General features: G+C 39.5%; 1 protein-coding gene and 1 long non-coding RNA gene across 6 annotated transcripts in view; one reads left to right on the plus strand and one right to left on the minus strand.

The window, feature by feature from the left end:
• LOC148048029 (uncharacterized) overlaps nt 1-13,304 on the minus strand; it is an 83,366-nt gene extending 70,062 nt beyond the window's left edge. For 2 of the 5 annotated variants that reach the window (XR_015695938.1, XR_015695934.1), the window contains exons 1-2: nt 12,929-12,988; nt 11,758-11,952 (exon numbers count right to left, since the gene is read on the minus strand). This is a non-coding gene — a long non-coding RNA (uncharacterized LOC148048029). Of the gene's footprint in view, nt 1-3,572; nt 3,714-11,757; nt 11,953-12,881; nt 12,989-13,188 lie in introns of those variants that run through there. The other 3 variants (XR_015695936.1, XR_015695937.1, XR_015695939.1) reach the window with 3 other exon arrangements.
• A 26-nt stretch (nt 13,305-13,330) lies between these two features.
• HK3 (hexokinase 3) overlaps nt 13,331-20,482 on the plus strand; it is a 30,777-nt gene continuing 23,625 nt past the window's right edge. Inside the window, exon 1 of the mRNA XM_087709345.1 lies at nt 13,331-14,012. Coding sequence (XP_087565471.1) covers nt 13,346-14,012 — 667 coding nt within the window. The 5' untranslated portion in view covers nt 13,331-13,345. The remainder of the gene's footprint in view (nt 14,013-20,482) is intronic.

Genomic DNA, 20,482 nt, shown 5'->3' on the forward strand with positions numbered 1-20,482 from the left:
TTTGGCCCCATCATGAAATGGTTAATGCAGTGTTTTCAACAATTGAACCGAGATCCATCTTGGAAACAAACCAGTTAATGTACAGCGCAGCTGTAATAGTCACTAATGAACTAGGCATTAAAATTAAAGTACCTAGTCACACAACAGAAAAAGCATCAAAGCCAAAGTGGAAAATCCGTTTAGAACAAAAAATCAAAAAATTAAGGGCAGATGCTAGTAACTTAAAGAACATGCATGAGCAACGGCTTAAAAACAACAAAATCATAGATCGGCTAATCAGAAGATATAGATTGGATACAAGAAACATCAATGAAGCTGTAGAGATTGTAAAACAGTAGATAACAGCAACAGCTAGAAAAATTGAAAGATATGAGGCACGAATCATCCCATATAAACAAAATCAGCAATTTCGATCAGACCAACGGCGTTTTTATCAAAGTCTTAATGTCAATGGTGACACCAAAAGTGAAAAACCAGAAAAGCAGGCCACAGTTGAATTCTGGAAAGAATTGTGGGAAAATGCAAAGGATTACAATAATAAAGCAAAGTGGATACATGACTTTGAGAAAAGCATTGGCAACAAACAAATGCAAGTATTAGAAATAACAACTGAGATGGTCAAAAATCGGGTTAAAAGGGTAAAGAATTGGACATCACCTGGAAAGGACCAATTACATGGCTTCTGGCTCAAATATCTGACCAGTTTACATGCAATATTGGCCAGGCAACTGAATGAAATTTTACAAAAGGGCCAAATTGATGAATGGTTGACAACTGGAAAAACATACTTGATTCAGAAAGATGCAACTAAATGAACAACACCTGAAAACTACAGACCAAGAACATGCTTGCCAACAACCTTCAAATTACTCACAGGCATTATTGCAGATAACATGATGGATTATTTGGAAACAAACAACATCTTGCCAGTAGAGCAAAAAGGCAACAAAAGAAGGAGCAGGGGCACAAAAGATCAGCTTCTAATTGATAAAATGATATTAGAAAATTGTAAGAACAGAAAAACGAACTTGAATATGGTCTGGATTGATTACAAAAAGGCATTTGACTCACTGCCACATAGTTGGATCATAAAATGCTTAGAAACAACTGGCATTAGCAAAAATATTACATCCTTTACTGAAAAGGCGATGAAACAATGGAGAACTGAGTTGGCAGTAGGGAATGAGATCTACGGAATGGTTAATATCAAGCGAGGAATTTTCCAGGGTGATTCACTTTCACCTCTTCTCTTCATCATCGCAATGATCCCACTATCAGTAATCTTTAAAAAAATGAAATTAGGCTACCAAACAGCCAAAGAAGCTGAAAAAATTTCGCATTTACTATATATGGATGATTTGAAACTCTATGGAAAGTCAGAAATAGAAATCCGATCATTGACAAACACAGTCCGAGTATTCAGCACCGATATTTCAATGCAGTTTGGCATGGAAAAATGCGCCACTGTATCCATAAAAAGGGGCAAAATCACTGCATGTGAGGGAATTGAAATGCCCAATGGCCAATTAATTAAATGCAAAGAAAATGAAGCCTACAAATACTTAGGCATTCTGCAGTTGGATAACATCAAGCATGGAGAAGTAAAAACTATTGTCAGGCGAGAGTACACCAACAGATTTAGGAAAATTTTGAAATCTAAATTGAATGGTGGAAATACAATCAAGGCCATAAATACCTGGGCAATACCAGTTATAAGATACACAGCTGGTATAGTTAACTGGACACAAGCTGATTTGGACCTTTTGGACCGAAAAACCAGGAAACTAATGACAATGCACTACAGTTTACATCCACGTGGTGATACTGATAGACTGTACCTGCCCCGAAAATCAGGTGGCAGAGGATTATTACAAGTGAAGCAAACAGTTGAAGAAGAAAAACATGCACTGGCTGATTATTTAAAAGAAAGTCAAGAACATCTATTAATCGAAGTAAAGAACAAAAATCTACTGAAGGTCCAACAGACGAAACAAGAATACAGAAAAGATGTGATAAAATCAAGAATGGAGAGTTGGCAGAACAAAGCACTGCATGGCCAATTTCTGGAAAAAATAAAAGATAAAGTGGACAGTGAAAAAACTTGGTTATGGTTAACAACAGGTTCATTAAAGAAAGAAACAGAGTCACTAATCCTGGCTGCGCAAGAACAAGCTATCCGCACAAATGCCATTAAGGCCAAAATCGAAAAATCCTCTGATGATGCCAAATGCAGACTTTGCAAAGAAGCTGATGAAACTGTTGATCACATACTCAGCTGCTGTAAAAAAATTGCTGATTATAAATTGCGGCACAATTCAGTAGCACAAATGATCCATTGGAATTTGTGCAAAAATTATAATATTAAAACAGCAACAAACTGGTGGGAACATCAGCCTGAAAAAGTCACCGAAAATCAGATGGTCAAGATCTTGTGGGATTTTCGCATACAAACGGACAAAATACTGGCACATAATACACCAGACATCACACTGGTTGAGAAAAATAAGGTCACAATCATAGACATTGCAATACCAGGTGATACCAGGGTCGCCGAGAAGGAACGTGAAAAAATCGCAAAATACCAGGACTTAAAAATCGAAATTCAACGACTATGGCACAAACCAGTTGTGGTAATTCCAGTGGTAATTGGCACACTGGGTGCTATTCCAAAAGCACTGGAATTACATTTGAAACAGTTAAAAATGGACAAAATCACCATCAGTCAAATGCAAAAAGCCGCACTGCTTGGATCTGCACGCATATTATGAAAATACGTTACAACGTCCTAGGCCCCTGGGTGGGGCCCGACTAGTAACCAATGCCAAATCCGGCGAAACAACTGGCTGCTGTGATACAATTGTATAATAATAATAATATACAAAGCTAGACATGACCGAGTTGCTAAATTAATCCACTGGTCATTATGTAAAAAGTATGATTTACCTGTATGCTGAAAGTCATGGGAATATAAAGTGGAAAAAGTTATCAAAAATGAGAAGATTAAGATCTTGTGGGACTTTCGAATACAAATGGATCGTCATTTGGAGCACAACGCACCAGATATCATGGTTGTAGAGGGCCAAAGTGTACAGTTTATTGATATCGCTGTTCCTAGAGATGCCAGAGTCGAAGAAAAAGAACTAGAAAAAATAATGAAATATCGCGACCTGGCCATCGAAACTACATGGCTATGGGTGAAGCATGTAACAGTGATACCCATCGTCATCGGGGCACTTGGCACCATGTCCAAGAATTCTACAAGATACATCCACAAACTGCAGCTTCCTGCAATAACACCAGCAGAACTGCAAAAAACTACGCTACTCGGAACATCTTATATTTTAAGAAGATACTTGGTTGATACCTAGGACGCTGGCAGCAAACTGTATCAACCATTAGCACCAGTCACTGGTATTTGTGATGCATTTTTGAATGTTCAGTTGGCTGAGATTCATGTTTAATGAATAAAGTGTATAATAATAATCCAATGGCAGTGCAGACAGCAATATACACACAAATACACACACACAAATCAATCACCTCTAAGAAAAGGGGGTTTACATACACCTTACCTCAAGGCCTGGAAGAACATCCAGGTCTTTTAAGGCCCTCCTGAAGACCCTCAGAGTGGGAACTGTCCTGATCACAGAAAATATAATTCCGGAGGGTAGTAGAAAGCAAGTTTAGTATCCAGACTGAGAGCTCAAGCTATGCCATAATGCAGCTTGTTTAGTTTGGGCTTGACATGTCATAAATCCAGCAATTCTGGTTTGCAGAGCATCGTTTGCTTTTTAAGAAGTATTTATTAAATATTTTATACTGCTGACAACCAAATCCTGTCAGTGATTCATAATAAAATCATAGCTCTATACAATTTGCAATTCATTCAACAAACTACAGCTTTAGCACCATGTGCGAACTATTCCCCAGCTTTGAATATACTTGGCCATTCATCTAAACCTACTCTTAGATTTTTGCCTCTGACCTTCTGGGTGCTTTCAGGACAGATCTAAGATGCTTTGCTGTATGAACAAAATCAATATATTCTCCACTCTCTCCCTTCCCTCAAGGTGTTTTTTCATATCCAAAGCAGATGTATTCTGGCAGTTGACACTGAAGCCCCAAAACTTTCTCCTGATTTCCTGATAGAATATGTCTGGCAGTAAAGTGCCATCATAATAAAATACATTGCTTAGAGTTTGCCCTTCTTCCATGACACCTCAAATACATTGCCGAACTCTGCTGCCCAGGGCAACAATCTTAAAGATAAAGCTTGTCCTGAATTATTCAAAATATAAAGAGTCTTTTTTAATCAGCCAAGGGTCTGGTGCCACCTTAAAGATTAACTATTAATAATGGCATATACTTTACAGACCAGAGCTCATTTCATCAAATACACACACATAATAGCAGTGAAAAGGAAAACAGTGAAGTCAGAAGAGCAATAGGATTGTGAATTCATTGGCATTTCTAAAATTTTCAGTCTATTGGAATGGTGTACAACTGTACACAATCTACCTTTATTTAAGTCTCAGAGGAAGAGATGAGCATTTTGCATTATGTTATGCCCCTGGGTATAAGGTTTTACATAACCCTTCTTGGACCCCTGTCTCTTGGATAGGGGGAAAATTTCTCCAATTCTACAGTATATTTCCTGAGATATATTTTATGATTACCACCATGGGAAGAGTATGAGTTCAGTTTCATCTTTTGGGACAATCATCTGACATACACAGCTACATCTTATTCTATGAGGTTCAAGCCCTCTCCTGGGAATGTAATTCATGGAGTAACTACAGTTATAGATGAGTGCATATAGCACATCTGTATGCAGATCCTGGTGGTTTGGCTTTCCGGTTTAGCCCAGCATTCCCCAACATTTCTGGGTTGGCGGTCTGGCCGGGAAGGGGGGGGGGGGAGAGGATGCTTTTGTATGAGGGGCAGGCGTGCACAGGCACACACAGTTTTATTTGTCTGAGCAGCAGCTGCACATGAGGGGCAGGCGTGCACAGGCACACACAGTTTTATTTGTCTGAGCAGCAGGTGCACATGCACGCCACTCACACAAGTGAGGTTAGGAGCACTGGCGCCTGCCACTCGCACAACTGTGGTTGCAAGCACTGGTGCCAGCCACTCACATCACTAGGGCTGCACACACACGTGCACACGTACCTACCACTTGCATGGCTCGGTTCCAAATGGGTCAAGATTGGGGATCCCTGGTTTAGCCCATTACATATAACTCTAGCAATAGCATGTATATATGGCTTCATAGTGCTTTACAGCCTCTCTAAGTGGTTTAGAGAGTCAGCATTTTGCCCCAAACAATTTGGCCGACCTCAGAAGGATGGAAGGCTGAGTCAACCTTGAGCTGGCAGGATTGAACTGCTGGTAGTCAGCAGAAATAGCCTGCAATACTGCATTCTAACCATGCGCCAACTCGGCTCTCTCATATATTATAATATTTTGTTTATTATACATTACAGTACTTAATTACTACCCTGAGTTAAGTTTCCATTTAAAGTGAATTAGGAATAACATTTTATCCATGATCATCTCCAGTGAGTTTAACAACAAGCCTACCTCTTTAGATTCATTCGTTAATCTAAGCCATGGCTTGTTGGTTGTTGGCTTGCTTTAACTATTCTTATTTAAATAAACCAAAATAGCTGAGCCTGGCTCACTTCCCATAGGTGCCATAGCAAGCTAATAACTTGCTGGCTTTAACTAGCTAAAACGACAGCTTTTGCGAGGAGAATTATGACTGGATACCAAGCCAATGTAATCATCCTGGAACAAAGGAGAAATTATTGAAATCATCCACATGACTCCAGACAGCTGCTCCTATGAGGCCATAGACTGCGGAAACTGCCATTTTTATGTTTGACTTATCAGTGGATTGGCTGAGAATCAGGACAATATCAAGTCAATTTTTACAAAGCAATATTTGTGGAATTAAGCTTGACATTAAGATTATATAACTTTTTTTAGATTTAAAAATTTGTATTTACATATTGGAGAGATTAAAGACATTTTTGTACTGGCAAAGTATTACTGTATTCATTGGGTGGGTTTCTGTCACCTTAAAAGACAATGGCGTAAATTTGATTTTCAAAGTTATAAAAATATATAATTTTTGGAGTATGCGACATAAGAACATTTAGTATATGGATTTTGGGAAGTTAATAAAGGATTAAAGGACCAGAGGGATTTACAATTATAGTTTTGAATTATTTAGAAGATACTTTCTCATGAGAAAATGGAGATTGCTTTGGGGTTTTTTTATGATAAGGAAACCTTAAAGGCTGAGTATTAAAGTAAGAGGATCAAGAAAAAGAAGCAGAAACTATTAGTGCAAATGTGTGAATACTTTCAACCACGTTTTGGACCAAAATGAGTCAAATGCTTGATAAAATTGACAGACCAGGTTCTGGATAAAAGAGTTCTGCTAATACTTGGAAGTACTCTTTTAGAAGTAACAAACAAAAGGATACATTTTACTTATTGATATAAAAAAATCTGTTAAAGTTCTGAAGGATTTTTGTTTTAAAACAGATGACCACCTGCGACGTTAAAATTCTGCTAAAGTTTTGATGTAACATTTGAACCTAATTTTCCTTATATAAGAGATGAGCTATAAGGAGAAGAGAGATTTATTTAGTTACTATATGATAAGCTAAAAATTGTGTTTACTGCTGGGATGAAAAGGAACACTATTTTTTTGTACTTTCCTTCCTCCCTCCCCCCCTCTGTTCCATGTTCCCCTTTTCATTTCTGTTTTTGGTGTTTTTCTTTTGGTATGTTTGTAGTTTCTATTGGCTTTTATTCTCTTCATTTCTAATTGCTAATAAAATGACTGTATTTTTCACAGTATAATACGCACCTTTTTCCCTCAAAAAAGAGGGTGAAAATCTGGGTGCATCTTATACATTGAATACAGCATTTTTTGCCTCCTGAAGCCCCGCCCCTTCACCAAAATGGCCATGCATACCTTTATGGAGGCTTTCAGAGAGCTCCTAGAGGCTGGGGAGGACAGAAATGAGCAAAGAAACGGGGTGTTTTTTGCTCCATTTCACCCCTCCAGTCCCCAGGGGCACTCTATAAGCCTCCATAAGGCTATGCATGCAATTTTCTTGACAAAAAAATGTCAAATGTCAAGTTTCACAAAACTTGTTTTACTCGTTTTTGATCCCACACCCCCCCAGGAGCACTCTGCAAGTCCCCCCTCCCCCCAAGGCTAGTCATGCCTTTAAAAAAACGGGCCATTTTGGGAAGTTTGCAGAGTGCAAACACTTTCCCCCCCTCTTTTGGGAAGCTCTTTAGTTAGAGTGATTGATGAGAATTAGATTGATCAAGTGCTGTGCCAGCAGAAGCAAAGTCTTAGGTACTGCAGATTGTCAGAGATTTCCTTCTCCAGAACATGGATAAATACACCTGGAAACATCTACCAACCTACTCTCTCTACCTACCTACCTACCTACTGTATTTCTCTCTTTCTCTCTCTCTATCCCTCTATCTACCTACCTACTCTCTCTCCCTAACTACCTACTGTATTTCTCTCCCCCCCTCTACCTACCAACCTACCTACTCTCTCTCTCTCTCTCTCTCTCTCTTCCTCCCTACTGTATTTAATACAATACAATACAATAGCAGACTTGGAATGGACCTTGGAGGTCTTCTAGTCCAACCCCCTGCCTAGGCAGGAAACCCTATACCGTTCCAGACAAATGGCTATCCAACATCTTCTTAAAGACTTCCAGTGTTGGGGCATTCATAACTTCTGGAGGCAAGCTGTTCCACTGATTAATTGTTCTAACTGTCAGGAAATTTCTCCTCAGTTCTAAGTTGCTTCTCTCCTTGATTAGTTTCCACCCATTTGTGGCAAACCCTGAGATATTGGAACACTGCTATCATGTCTCCCCTAGTCCTTCTTTTCATTAGACTAGACATACCCAGTTCTTGCAACCGTTCTTCATATGTTTTAGTCTCCAGTCCCCTAATCATCTTTGTTGCTCTTCTCTGCACTCTTTCTAGAGTCTCCACATCTTTTCTACATCGTGGCGACAAATACGTAGAAAGCAGTATTCCAAGTGTGGTCTTACCAAAGCATTATAAAATTTATCTCTCTCTATCTCTCTCTTCTCTCTCTCTCTCTCCCTACCTACTGTATTTCTCTCTCTCTCTTTTTTTCTCTCTCTCCCTACCTACTGTATTTCTCTATCTCTTTCTCCCTACCTACCTACTGTATTTCTCTATCTCTCTCTTTCTCTCTCTCTCCCTATTGCATTTCTCTCTCTCGCTATTTCTCTCTCTCTATTCCTTTATCTACCTTCCTACCTAACTACTCTCTACCTACCTACTGTATTTCTCTCTCTTACACACTCTCTCTCTATCCTTCTATCTACCCACCTACTTTAAAAAAAAATGCCTCTTCAAAATCTTGGTGCCTCTTATACTCTGGTGCGTCTTATACTTCAAAAATATGGTATCTAAAAACAAAAAACAAAATAACTGTGGCCAAACTTAATATTGTACCAAAAATCAAAGGAGTTTAGTATGATGCATGAAACATGTCATAGTGTCCTAAGTCTTCTTTTCTATATGTATAACATAGTAATTAAGAAGGAATCAAACTGGGCATCATTTCAAGACACTGAAGAAGAAGCAAAATAACAGGTGGCGGCAGCAGCAGAACATGGAACTTGTACCTGTAGCTCCTCTTTAATAATTGGTTGACTATGGAATAAAACCACTTAAATAAATAGCTTTTAATGAGCCAGATCACCTTGTCCTAGGAGGACTGGATAATTCTGCCTGGCTATGTCACACTTCTATATCCTACACTGTGCAAAGCAGTGTGACACTATCTAGCTGTGTTTTGCATCTGCTGCTAATTGCAGCATGTTGGTGGGAAAGAGGATATTTGCAACCACTGTGTGCTTCAATCAGGTGTGAAGCTTTACACTCCAGCTAAGTGAAAGTCATAGGCATAAGAGGAAAAACTGACACAATGCCCCTTCCCCCACCTTTTGAACCAATTCAGGAATACCATTAAGCTTTTAGTAGGTGTCCAAGGTATATCAGTATATCAAAGTTGGTTCTGATTCTTCATGTCTTCATTTTGGACCTGGCCTCATATGACCAGACAGTTATCAAAATTCAAGAAGCAAGATATTAATTCAGTTCGTGCAGTTATTCCCAAGCAACTGATTTGAAGCTCTGAGCTTTTCCAGCTCAGCTGAAGTATTCTCATCTCATCTGTGTGCCACCAGAAAACTAAACCAGCATATATTTTCTATCCACACCAACACTTGTAACTGCCTCTGTTTTAGCTTCAGTTAAAGGACTCTGTCCTCGTTTCCTATAGTCTTCCCTGCTTTGCATTCTTAACATCACTGCTGGGATTGTCAATAGTTTGACAAGTGTCTATGCTCTTAGAACTTTTTCTTCACCTTACTCACCATTTTTCCACCCTGGAGATCAGCTGTTTCACTTTGGAGTGGTGGCAAGCCAAGGAGGAGAGGAGACTTTAAATCAGGATCTAGAGACTGGTGTCGCTCTGCCCATTTTACAACCCAAGGAATGGTTGACAGACAGGTTTATGTCCATTGATCCAGAACCAGTGAAAGAATCCATGGTAGCAGTGCTACACAACACCCCTGATCTAGCAAAACACACTAGGATCAAAATACCTAAATTATGATTGATGGGTCTCATCAATCTTTACCTATTTTCAATTTGATGGATAAATATACCAACAAATCAGAGGACATCCATGGGATCACTACTCTCAGAACTCATAGCAGAGACTGTTATGCGGCATCTAGAAACTATAACATTCCCACGCATACAACTGAAAGTATGGGTCTAAGTATGTAGACAATACCTTCACCAAAGTAAAGAAAAAATACTTAGAGAAGATACATGAAACAATCACATCTTCAAAGGATTAAAATTGACAAGGAAAGAATACAACACACTCCCCCACAATGAAAGAATTACCAAGGAGAAAACCATGCCGCCAGCAACACTGGAAAGGCAAGCTACTGTATGTAAACAGGGAGCAAAACTCACACTTACTTTCCTTTGGAGTTGTGCACTGATGATGTTCCCTCAGGTAACAAAGGAAAGCAAACAAGCAAACAAAAAATCTCAGAGAGCACTAAGAACTCCACAGTTCAACCATAAGCTATATATACTATATAAGCTCTTCTATTAGAATTTGCTTTTCCACAGCTGATGTAAACCAAATTGATATTGTCATGGAACAATCCACTTTAATCTCAAATTCTCTTTTCTAATCTGTCACTTGGCTTTTCAGACACCCCCCCCCCCCAAAGATTGATATTTTCATGGCTGATTTCAGCTCATTGACTATTGATATTAACAACTGGGGTAACTGTAATTAACAATTGGGATAATTATGTTCAATTATATACATCCCAGAGTGGCTTTATGAATGAGATGGGCAGTCTCCAAATGTGATATATAAATAAATAAAATAAATACAAAGAGGTAAATGTGTTTGTTGCTGCAACATAAAAAAAAAGAATTTTGGTGCATTTTAAATGTATTTGTATAGTCATAGGCCATTGCAAAAACAGTCAATACTGCATAAACTGTGAATAATAACTACCATCAATAGGAAAACCAATGAATAGAAATCAAATATACCTCTTTAAGAAGTTAATAAATCCTGGGCAGAATTTTTTCTTACTTGCAAGAGCTGCACACAGATATTTAATAGCATGCACTATGTTAAAAAAAAATACTTTAATTAAAAAAAGACTTGTGGACTTCTTCCTAGATATTTTATTAAGAGCGGTACTAGACACTAAAATGGCGCTCATAGTTTTACAAAAATCCCAACAGTAAGATATGAATGGGCATATTTTCCATACTAGTATCCTCCCCAACAATATATACTTAATCCTTAATGATGCTACCTGCCAAGCTGGACACCTGTGTGTAGGACTGGTGTAACCACTGGGATCATAAGTTTCTTTTATAACAAATCAGACAATTAGTTTAGTTGGATTGCTAAATGATAGTGGCCATGCATGGCATATGCTAACTTTAGATCAGTCTCTTATCTATATCCAGAAATGAATGGAGTTCTCCAAACTAGATTAGAAGTACCGGGATTGACCCCAGGTGGTCATGCAAAGCATAGGCTAACTTTAATCCAGTCTCTTGTTTTTTTTCTCCATATACTATACCTAGATATTCAATTCCAGTTTCATTCCCCATAATGAAATCCCAGTAGAATAACCTTAACAAAAAAACTTTTCCTGAATACAGTAATCAGTGTAAAATGGTTGCCATTAGCCAGTCACAAGTCAAACATTGACCAAAATGCTAACTGGAGAGATTGTTCACCAACATCCTAGTAGTATTTCTGTATCATTCCAGGTTATATTTGTCTTACTTCTGGATAAATGGGCATATTACCAAACAAACCTTGACCGAAGCGATGCACCATGCGTAGCTTCTATAGATGCTATGCTATGCTTTGTTATTTCCAACTCACATTTTACATTGCACGATTTTTTTTAAAGTTTTTGAAGTTTTAAATTCATAATCCATCTAAATGCAAATCAATGGAGCACATATTTCCAATTCACAGCAGATACTAGTTCTGGGCCAGGTATAAGATTTACTGCTTTTTTTTTAAATGTGAAAGATGATTTCAATGGGATATTTTGGTCATGGCAAATTCAGTTCTAGCTCTGGCATGCAATATTAAAAGCAGCTTACCTTTTCAAGGCTCTTTCTTTTCAGGCAACCTCTTAGGCAGTGAGGTGTAATGGTGATGGTTTAGAACCTGCTCAGGGTCAAGACCACCTTTAACCATAAAAGCTTACTGAGTGATTTCAGCCATTGTTCTCAAGCCAACCTTCTCACAGGCTTGTAGTGGTGGTGAAAAATTAGGAGCAGGGATAATTTCTTCATCTGGGGAGGAAAACAGCATACAGTAAATATTTAAAAAAATAACCTACAATAAGAGATCCCTGCAATGTATTTTCCAAGCAACACTGCTAGTCAACACTACAAGGTTGTTGCATGCTACTTCAGCTTCACTACTTAGCCCTCCCTTCTCCCAAATGTGCAGCGGGGATTATAAACATTACATTACATTACAGGGATAATTGTAAATCTTTCCTCTAGCTCTACAGAACTATTCTGAATGAACTACACTGTAGTTCTCCTGGGAAACAATTTCAAAGCAGCAACTCCCCTTTCCCTTGCAAACCCGAGTTCGTGGACTGCATTCACTCCAGAATTTGTTTTACCAAAGCTAATCTTTCCCCCCCCCCCAACAAACAAAACCATTTTAATTTTGCACACAGTAAATCCTCCATTAGCAAAGATGCATTTTTTTTGTCCAGGTTATGCATTTTAGCTTAGAGAAAGATGATAATTTCTATGGCCAGTTATCTTGGTCTCAGAAGCCCATTTTAAAAATAATCCACTTTAACCTCCTTCCAGGAAGCCGGAAACATTGTTGTTCTCCCCGCCCCAGGCTTTAGGATAAGCTGGCTGGCAGGCTCCTCTAGCATGGGGGTAATGTGAAAGGGTTTTTGTTTTTTTTCATTCTTCCCTTGGGTGCGTGCGTGCGTGCTTTTTTTTTTAAGTATTATATAGGGATTTCCCCCTTTTATTTTTCACTTTATGAAGCCAGTCTGAATCACTTGGCGGCCTAGAAGTGAGATTAAATACAAGTACAAACCGACAACCTTTCTAATTGAAAACTGGGAGAGGCGGTCTGTAACCAGTCTCTCCCAACGTGGAGTTGGGGGTGGGAGGGGTGGTCAACTGGATGGAAATCCTGGGCAGAGCTTTGCAACCCACACACACACACACACCCCGGGGGAACCCACGCGAGGTCAAGCAAGCCCGTTCCAGAGAAAGCGACGACCCCTCTAACCTGCGCGTAACTCTGCGCTCCCCGTTCTACGCTCCCCCCTCCCTCCGACTCTTCTCTCCCGGCAACCAGTTTCCAACTGCCTTCCAAGGATTCCCTTCCCCGCCCGCCTCCTTCTCCCGCGTCCAGGACTCCTTCCTTCTTTCCTCCCTCCTTCTCTCCTCCTTTTCCCGCCCTCCCTACCTCAGCCCCTGCTTGTCCCTCTCCTCCCCCTTCCTCCCGGACTTCACCCCCAAAAGCCACCTGGGGCCCTTCTGAGCCACCTTTTATCCCCTTGCACTGGGTGTCTTCTTCGGCGCCCGACCCGTAGCTTGACCTGGCAGCCTTCAGCTTCTCTTCTTTGCCCTGTCAGGCTTCCTTGGGCTGCCTGCGCTTCTCTCCTCTCCCCTTGGTGACTGGGCGGGCTAGGGGGCTCTTGCCATGGATGAGGAGGGCTTAGATCCCAAGCCTGAGCTGGGCAGTGGTGGCTCTGCTGGGCCAGAAAGCCCTGCCTCCAGGCGCTCTTCTAAGGTTTCCTTTTTCCTGAAAAGCACCTCAAGTTCAAAGCCAGTTTCTGATATCTCGCACAGGGTCTCCATGATGTTAAATGCCTCCCCGGACTCTAACACCTTCTTTGCTTTTAGCAAGTCGGGGACTGGTGCCTCTGAGATAAACTTTAACCGGAGAGAGAGAGACCCTTTCCCTTTTACCCTTCAGGATTCTACTGCCACCACCTCATCCCTTCTTTCTTTTTCATTAATGCACGGCTTGCCACACTCCTCCAGAGAAGATCATATGTTTAAGGAAAAAGGAAGTATAATTAGTTCCTTTATGTCCCTTACCAAAACAGCCACACCAGCCACACCAGCTGTCCCAGAAACCAGGCTTGCTCATAGATTAATACCCCATCGACCTTCTCCTAAAATGTCCTCTATCCCTGAAAACATCCAGAAACGTATAATGCCCTTTTATGTAACCTTGGAACAACTCAAATCTGTGACGAACTTAATGCTGGCAGCCATGGAAAAGGGCCTCAAACAGACAGAAAAAATAACCAGTTACTTACCTATGTTGTCAACTTACGTTTGTGCTTTGCCTGATGGTAGTGGTAAGCATACACTGCAATGTCATAGATTATGGATTTCCATCTTAACCCAAGGTCATCAATATGGTGTTTACTGAGAGACTTATATATGTATAAAATGCAAGATGTTCTGACATGAATTCTCACAAGGGATGAGTTTGAATGTTGCATTACTATTTATTGTTTTGCACATATCCCTATATGTGAAATTGCACAGTGGTATAGCCTTCTCATAATTTGCTCCCAACATCCTACCAGATAATATTGATCACTACTGGGAAGGCAACTATTAAATAGGTATGATTAAGGCCCTGGGGAAAAAAGTCTGGTATCACGTGTGTTTATTCTGCTTTAAGGACGGAAACCAGCTGAGGGTCAATCAGTTTCTCTCAGATCAATCCACCTTACAGGATTGTTATGGGGAAATAGGAGTAGGAGCACTGCACACATTGCCTTGAGTTGCACAGAAATGAGAAATACCAGTCTAATGAATAAATGAGCCTGATGTATCGGTAAGAGACATGTTTGCCTCCATGTTCTTGCTGGAATTCTAACATCTAAAGTTGTATCCACATAAGTGGAAACATGCACATAATTCCTTTCTCCAAACAGTATTTTTCCCAGCTTGGAGTTGTGGGGAGAATATAAATTATGACCATGAGAGATTTTTTTTTAAAATCTAGTATTTGTTTGTTGAGTCTGCATGCCACTTATTCTCTAAGGCTGTAGGCAGATTACAAAGTCAACATAATAAAATAGCCCCCCCCCCCTCCAAATTCACATTAAAAATAAAAAGATCAAAAATGATGGTCCCGGAACGCCCAGATCTGCTAACTTGTGCTTTAACTGCAGTTAGTGTGATGTTTACTCATGAGTAGCTGGGCTGAGGCAACAATTCCTAGGGTGAGGATAAAGGTCTTGGTCTGTGCTCTGGGTTCTTGGGCTTGTCCATAATAGGCAGAGGATACATTAATGTAGTACAGTTTTGCAGAATACAGTTTGGAAAAATTCTGCCACCTCCACATAATTCTTGTTGAGGATAGCTCTCCAGTACTACAGAGAATCAGTTTCTTAATGACTTCACACTGAAAATGCATGATTATCACAAAAGCAGAATCTGCACTCAAACGTCTTCAGTGTGTGAAACATTGTGGTAAGATTAGATTCCAAGGCTTTATTTATTTGTTTGTCATTTGTCTAAATTGAACCCAGAAACAAAATAGGCAAATGATGAAATTCTTGCAATATGGGTATTATAATAATACCAGGTTGTCTCAGCTAAATGTGGGTTGTACTTTTATAAGTTGCAATTAATGGTGGTCATCATAGATGATCCATGTAGAACATACTACAGGTAATCCATCCACGAGGTGATAAAGAGGTGAGAGACTATAGCCAGTACCTTCTACTTCAGGAGTATTTGCAGTTGGTATATAGGTAGTCTTCAACTTACAACCGTTCATTTAGTGATCATACAAAGTTACAAAATCATTTATGACTGTTTTTCACCTGCAACTTTTGAAGAATCTCCATGTGATCAAATGTGATCAAAATTCAGATGCATGGCAACTGGTTCATATTTATGACCATTGAATATGAGCACCTTTTACGACCTTCTCATAAGGCAAAGTCAATAGGGAAGCCAAATTTATTTAACAACTAGGTCACTAACCTATCAATTGCAGTGATTCACTTAACAACTGTGGTAAGAAAGGCTGTAAAATGGGGCAAAACTCACTTAACAAATGTTTTACAACAGAAAATTTGGGGAACAGCTGCCTGTTTTGCTAACTCTGAATCTCACACATGCCTCTTTCAAATTTCAGGCATCTAGTCAAGAGTTTCATTGTATTTCCCAGGTAACTAGGAATAAAAAAATGTGTAACTGGGTATCATTACCATATTGATGACACCTAACATTATCTGTTGGATGAAAGACCCCATCAGCTTCATGTAGCTATTAAGTAAGATGGATGGCAAAGAAGGTTGAGCCCTGAGGGACCCCATATTGGAATACCTGGGGGCTTAATCCCTCTTCCCTGTATATTATGACTAAAACCACCCATTTAGGAAAGAACTGTTGTACTAAAGAAAAGAGCTCCTGATTTCCAAATCTTATATCAAGCCTAGAAGGATGCAATGGTCAACAGTAAAGTCACCAAAAATGTAATATGGCTAGTAAGTTTGTACTCCCCCCGCCCCATGAAAAGCTTACCATATGTCATAATGGAGAACAAGCAGTGCAGTTTTTATCTTATGCCTTGGCCTGAATTGAAAATGTTCCAGATAATCTGTATCTTCCAGTCTTTTTTGCAGTCAGTTGTTGTCAGCCCTTCAAGGTAGATCAGTTTAGGAATCCTATATTATGTAGGTCATGCAAAGCTATAGTAACACAATCTTGCAAGTCTCAATGTGCTTTGAGCCTGCCTCCCTTTATCTTTATGAGAATTAGAAAGGGGACTGCCTCAAACAATTTATTCAGTTTACATTCCTGCCCAGAGCTCAGGCTTCTTTTATCTAACTGTTGTCTTGGTAGTGGCTTTTCCTCCTATCCCTCAATACCATGCCCTATATTCTTTATATCACCTCTCCCATTGACCCATTCCCCCATCTTGTTCTTAGAGAAATTCGGCTATGAGTACAAAATGCAGATGTGCTCCTCTGCTAGCACTTCTCAAGATGCCTCAACAAATCTTATAATTCATTTGTACTCTTGAGAGTTTCTTTCTGCTGGGTTGCCTACTCTTTATATTCCAATTCTGGAAGAAGCTGCTTCTGCCTTCTGCTCAGTCCTACAACCCTGATGTACAGGTGAAACTCAAAAACTAGAATATCGTGCAAAAGTTCATTTATTTCAATAATGCAACTTAAAAGGTGAAACTAATATATGAGATAGACTCATTACATGCAAAGCAAGATAGTTCAAGCCGTGATTTGTCATAATTGTGATGATTATGATTATGGCTTACAGCTCATGAAAACCCCAAATCCACAATCTCAGAAAATTAGAATATTACATGCAATCAATAAAACAAGGATTGTACATAGAACAATATCGGATCTCTGAAAAGTATAAGCATGCATAAGTACTCAATACTTGGTTTGGGCCCCTTTTGCAGCAATTACTGCCTCAATGTGGCGTGGCATGATCATTTTGGGTTGCCCCAGTCTCTTACAACAGTTGTAGTACTTGTGGATGAAGTTTTTTTTGCTGTCAATCAATGAATGAATGGTGCACCAATTGTGGAGCATGAACATCTGAGGCTGCCTTTCATAATCTCTCTGAATTTTGATAGCTTTTCCACTGAATCAGGCATTCTAAACATTTTCCTTTATGTCTAGAGTCCAGTATATTGTCCAGTTCATATTCTTCTCCTCCATCTACCGGCATGAGGAAAGGTGGATTTGTCCTTGTGTGTAGGGAGGAGGATGAACCTTCATTGATGTTACAATTGCAAATGGAAAGCTGGGTTTATTTGTTTAATCACTGGGAAGGGACTAATGAACTTTGAGTCAAGTATCTTTGAAGATCAGGCAGATGGCAAACATTTTGTAGAAAACCACACCAAATCCTCTTCAGCAGTTTTGACCCCACTCCTGCTTGTGTACAGCCTATTTGTATGCTGTCTTTACTAGCTCTAGCTGCCCCTTTAAAACCACTGGGCCACTTGCCTCTTTTGTAAGAAATCTAAGCACAGGGAACTAATGATACATAGGTATGGAGGAAAACATATGAATGTGGTAGCTGAAAGTTGTCTGAAAAAGGAACATCCTGATGGAGGGATATATTGGAATGCTGTTGGCAAATTTTGCAGGAGGTATCATTTCAGGCCAATTGTCTTATTGTTAAGAAATGTTGCTTTTAAAATATTGCCACAATAATTGAGTTTCAAAGTCACCATTAGAATCTGGAGGACATGAGAATGACAAATTAATTTTAATATTTTAAAAGTGGGAAAACGTCTTCCAAAATATGGATGTAGATGTTTGCCATGGTCCAAAATGTCATGATTGGCTAATACTCTGCATCTAAAAACATTTTAGATCCAAAAACAAGAGCTGTGTTGTTTCCTAAGCTGGTAGGAGACTCTTGCAAGAGATTAAGCGGTCCAGTTTTGTGAATAAATCCACAACTAACAGCTGCTGGTATCCATGTATTGGGGGTAGATCATAATAAAATCTACTAATATGAGTTCTAGGGCCATGAAGGCGTCTCTAGAGGTTATAACAAGCCAAGTGGCTTTCCAGTAACAGATGTTTTATAATAGACATGACAAGATGAAATGCAATTCCTTAAATTCCTTAACCTTGACCATCAGGAGACCCTAACCTCCCCCCATTGCCCTCCCCCCAGTGCCCTGCCATTCTATTGCCACAGCAGAGTTGAGTTCTTTTCTTAAACAAGGGGAATGTATAAACAACTATTGTACAACAGCTACCCTCTCCTCTATTATGAAAGGTGAACAATTGCCATGTTGGGGTCCCTGGAGATAATCCATCGGAACCCTGATATAAACTTCATGCTGTTGCCATTCTCTAATCTGTTCTGAAATAATCACCCTGTCTCTTGGCTCCCCAGTCTTTCATAGGATCTGACTGTGGATGGGACTCCAAATTGCTTGGTTGCAGTAAGTTATTTGGAGTTGGGTATATAGCATAGATTGTACTCAGGCTTACATGAGATGGGATCTGGAACTTGTTTGTGAGCTTGGAATGTTGGAAATACAAAAATTAGAACAGAAGATAAAGTGTCCCCACCTGATTTGTTGAATAGTGAAGAATTGTACCTCCTACACACCTATATTCTTATGGCTTGTACAATGGTATTGACAGCCTCTTCCAGGAAATGCCTCTATTATTGGAAAGCAATTTTCATTACAAATAATTCCAAATGGAAATGTCGTAGCTGCTTTCTACTGGGAAAAGCAACCTTGAATGAAAGGCATCTGGCAGTAGATCTGTCTTTTTCTTCTTTCCCTGTCTGGAGAAAAATTGTTCTTACTGGCAAAATTGAAGCTTTGGTCTATATTAAAATGGGTGGAGTTTGGTTGTTTGAGTAGTGGCTGAGAATCAAAGAGTTCTTTTAACTTTCGAAGTGCTTTTATTCTGGAGTAGACCATAAAAATCAATTAACTTTTTTTGGCTGAGACAGTGGTTTTATATGGCCAGCAAAATTGGGTATAAACTTCCAGTATAAAATAGAAAAGCTCAGAAAATGTTTCACATCTTTCACTTTAGTGGAGCAAGGTGTGCAAGTGTGCCAATGATTAAAAAAAGATTGTATATTTGCAGGATCCATTTGTATGCCTTCAATAAAGGTCCTGTACCCCAAATCGTCTAAGGAAGGTCAAAGGGACTCCACTCCAAATTGGCAAAGCACTTATTTCCACTGAGGTTTTTAAGGACATTTCTGAAATGCATCTCATGCAATTAAGCATTCTCAGAGTAACCAACATGTCATCTAAATGCAGCACTCTGTACTTATCTAAAGTGTCCAACAATATTTCATTCCTGAAGCCAGAGAAGACAGTTCTACAATTAATCAAGCCGAACAACGTCCCTGTATATTCAAACTTGTCATGCCTTGTATCAAATGTGGTCAAGTATTAATAAAATAATAAAATAAAATAAATGTATTGGTAATCTGGTAACTGTTGCTGTCAATGGCAGATATGGTCATTTAGCCATGCCTTGTTTTAGTCAACTTAGTACAAAATTCACTCTGGTATGATCTGTGAGAAACTCCCTTGGTCTGCCCTCCATAAACAGTTCACATTGCAGTGTAAATGTCAGGAATTGGTCTTGATGTCCCAAATTTCCTAACAAGCCCCATTGGTTGTGCTACAGGTTGCTGTACTGCTGCGGATTGAGGCAAATTCTGTCCCAACTGTTGACTTAGCTGCATCATGGTATTTTGTAAATTGTTTATTTGTAAATTCATTTGCTGCTAGTTTTGCAGCAAAACTACAACGAGTTGTTTGGCAGATAGCAGGATAGTATATCCTATCTCCAGCAGCCAAAGTGAGATCTTCTGCCTCTCTAGAAAGTAGGAGACTTGCAAACGTTAGTCCTTCTGAATAGATTAGTTTATGCTTCCAATATCGTGTAGGTCGGTCCAATTTTACTGCAAAGCTATAGTAACAGAATCCTGTACGTCTGAACGTGCTTCTCTCACTTATCTTCATGAGAATCGGGGGGGTGGGTGGGGCTTGTCTGAAACTGTTATTCATGTTATATTCCTGGGCAGGAATCAGGACTCTTATTTGACTGTTTTATTGGTGTAGTGATTCTTCTTTCTGTCCCTCAAGGCCATTCCCTCTTCTTACAATTATCACTTTCTCCGTACCTTCCATAAAAGGGCTGATTAAGACTGAACAATAGTTGTCTAACATAGCTTGGTTCAGATTAGCCTCTTAGAATAGGTTACCCAATGCCCTCTTCAGGGACACTGATGTTTCATCCTCCCACAAGGCATTCACAACTGTTCAGACCAA

The sequence above is a fragment of the Thamnophis sirtalis genome, unplaced genomic scaffold (genome assembly GCF_051295495.1).
Source record: "Thamnophis sirtalis isolate CommonGarterSnake01/CBP01778 unplaced genomic scaffold, rThaSir2_p1.2 scaffold_3, whole genome shotgun sequence".
NCBI lineage: Eukaryota > Metazoa > Chordata > Lepidosauria > Squamata > Natricidae > Thamnophis > Thamnophis sirtalis.